Source organism: Octopus bimaculoides, chromosome 2 (assembly GCF_001194135.2).
Source record: "Octopus bimaculoides isolate UCB-OBI-ISO-001 chromosome 2, ASM119413v2, whole genome shotgun sequence".
Lineage (NCBI taxonomy): Eukaryota > Metazoa > Mollusca > Cephalopoda > Octopoda > Octopodidae > Octopus > Octopus bimaculoides.
In genome coordinates, this window is record NC_068982.1 from 152,511,607 (window position 1) to 152,514,128 (window position 2,522).

The 2,522-nt window shown below is 35.9% G+C and overlaps 1 protein-coding gene across 3 annotated transcripts in view; it reads right to left on the minus strand.

Moving 5' to 3' along the window:
• The window catches only part of LOC106870474 (putative carbonic anhydrase-like protein 1), a 497,991-nt gene that overhangs the window by 40,766 nt on the left and 454,703 nt on the right, over positions 1–2,522 (minus strand). For all 3 annotated transcript variants that reach the window (XM_014916580.2, XM_052965675.1, XM_052965676.1), the window contains exon 7: positions 1,987–2,141. In XM_014916580.2, the coding sequence (XP_014772066.1) occupies positions 1,987–2,141 (155 nt within the window). The remainder of the gene's footprint in view (positions 1–1,986; positions 2,142–2,522) is intronic.

Below are 2,522 nucleotides of genomic sequence, written 5' to 3' on the forward strand. Positions count from 1 at the left end.
ACACACACACACACACACACACACACACACACACACACACACACACACATACACACACATACACACACACACAGAGGTTATTACCAAGTTAGTGCACTCATATAAAGAGTTTGAGTCAATTATGTCGACCGCGTTTAGTCCGGTACTCATTTTACCGATACTTCTTTATCGAATGGCTGAGTTCACTTACTGAATTTCGACCATTCAGAGAGTTTCCGACTTCTAGAAACTAAATGTCTCAGGTTATGTACACTAATGTATACTCGCATAAGCAAACATGCACACACATTCACTTATACGCACACACATTATCTCTCTGTCTCTCTCAAACACATACACACATCTCTCTCACTTTCTCTCTCTCTATCTATATACACTGACACACGCACTTATTCCTAATATTCATTTATGTGTTTCAGCGTAAATGTCGTGGCCATGCATGGACATCGTCAGTACATATGTTCATGTATACAAACATACATTGAGATACACATATAGATTATTTGTGTATGAAAATAGTTTGGCGTCAGAGACCATGTAATGTTACTGAATATAAAACACACACACACGTGCGCGCGCACGCACACATATGTTCAGAATTATTTCATATTTATATGTATATATATGTATATATATATATGTATATACACACATATACCGCAGGCTTTCACAGCACTCTTCATGTGTCATGTGTCAGTTATAATGTGTCAGAGATATTCAATATTGATTTCAAATTTTGACACAAGACCAACTAGTTCGGAAGAAGGGGCTAGTTGATTACATCGTCCCCAGTACTCGACTGGTAGTTATTTTATCGACCCTGGAAGGATGAAAAGCAAGGTCGACCTCAGCGTGATTTGAATTTAGAACGTAAAGACAAAAGAAATGCTGCCAACCATTTTCCCCAGTACGGTAACGATTCTGCCAGCACGCCGCCTTAATCATATTTGATATTGATAAAATGACACACCGGGGTCAGCGTTCCGTTGAATATGTTTTGGTTGATTTTATACATCAGCAGATTGAGAAAGAAAACTCATCGTTACTACAGTGTTACTTATATTCGACATTATTTCGTATCACTCGCAACTTTACCTCAATTGTAAACCAAACAAACGCACTTATTTTGATTTGGATGTTACATATCAGAACGTGCTTTTCTGAAAGTTCACCGGACGTAATTTAAAAACTGTTGTTATCAATAAATATCTGTGTATAGTTGACCAAAGACGCAGACCAAACAACCCTTTGGGCAAGATGAGCCTCACCTGACGAACATATATCTGACTTTACCTACTTTTAACACAAATGCAAGAGGGTATTTTGTTATCCTTTATGCTAATATCTATCTATCTATCTATCTATCTATCTATCTATCTATCTATCTATCTATCTATCTATCTATCTATCTATCTGTGTGTCTTGTGTCTGTCTCTATGCATGCATGTATGTATGCATGTACGTATGTATGCATGTATGTATGTATGCATACATGTATGTGTCTGTCTGCCTGACTGTCTGTGTGTATATCTGCCTGTCTATGTATATATGTATATATGTATATATGTATTGTATGTATATATGTATGTAAGTATCTATCTATCTATCTATCTATCTATCTATCTATCTATCTATCTATCTATCTATCTATCTATCTATCTATCTATGAACGTAATTGTACGTACATAGCCGTTTCTTATACATAGAAGTACATTCACTTTGACTCACAAACTTGAAAACGTATGAAACATATCTTTCAACCATTTTGTAAAATATTAACACAACTCAGACTCTTTCTCTCTCTCAACCTCATCCTTCAACACTTTTCCCTCTCTCTTTCATTTCTCCCTTCAATTGTTATTCTCCCTTCATCATATTTCTTATAACGATTGACAACACATTACAGCTTGTTTTTAACTCATCATCATCGTCGAGGTTATCCAATTAGCTGTTACTCTCAGTTCATACAATTGGTTAAGAACTTACCTGTATTTTAGTGACGTATATCGGTTTATTAAGGATGATCCACGTGACTGTTTCCTGACAACCAGGTTGTGTTAGTGACCCTTCATATGTCATATAATGGTCAGTCTTTGGGATGATATCGGCAAGTAGAACTTGGCTAATGTTTCTTTTCTCTCCTGAAACGATAAAAAAAGAAGTCAGCAAAAACAATACACTTTACATAAATGCATAGATCTATCTATCTATCAATATTTATATTTAATTAGATAATAAATCGTATGGTTTATATCTGGTAACTTACCGGTAGAGCACGTTCACTTTTATAGTGTTCGTTTGCTATTTGATTAATGAGATAGACGAAAGATTGAAGATGCGAAAATGTTTATTGATCACTACATTTGTTTCGACCTATCTTGCATCGATCCCTCACGGGTCAGATGCTGAACAACTGGTACTCCACTCGCGGGGGATTGATGCTAGATGGGTCGAAACAAATGTACTGATCAATAAAGATTCTCGTAACTTTTTCCTTCCGCCTCTCCTTCTCATTATATATA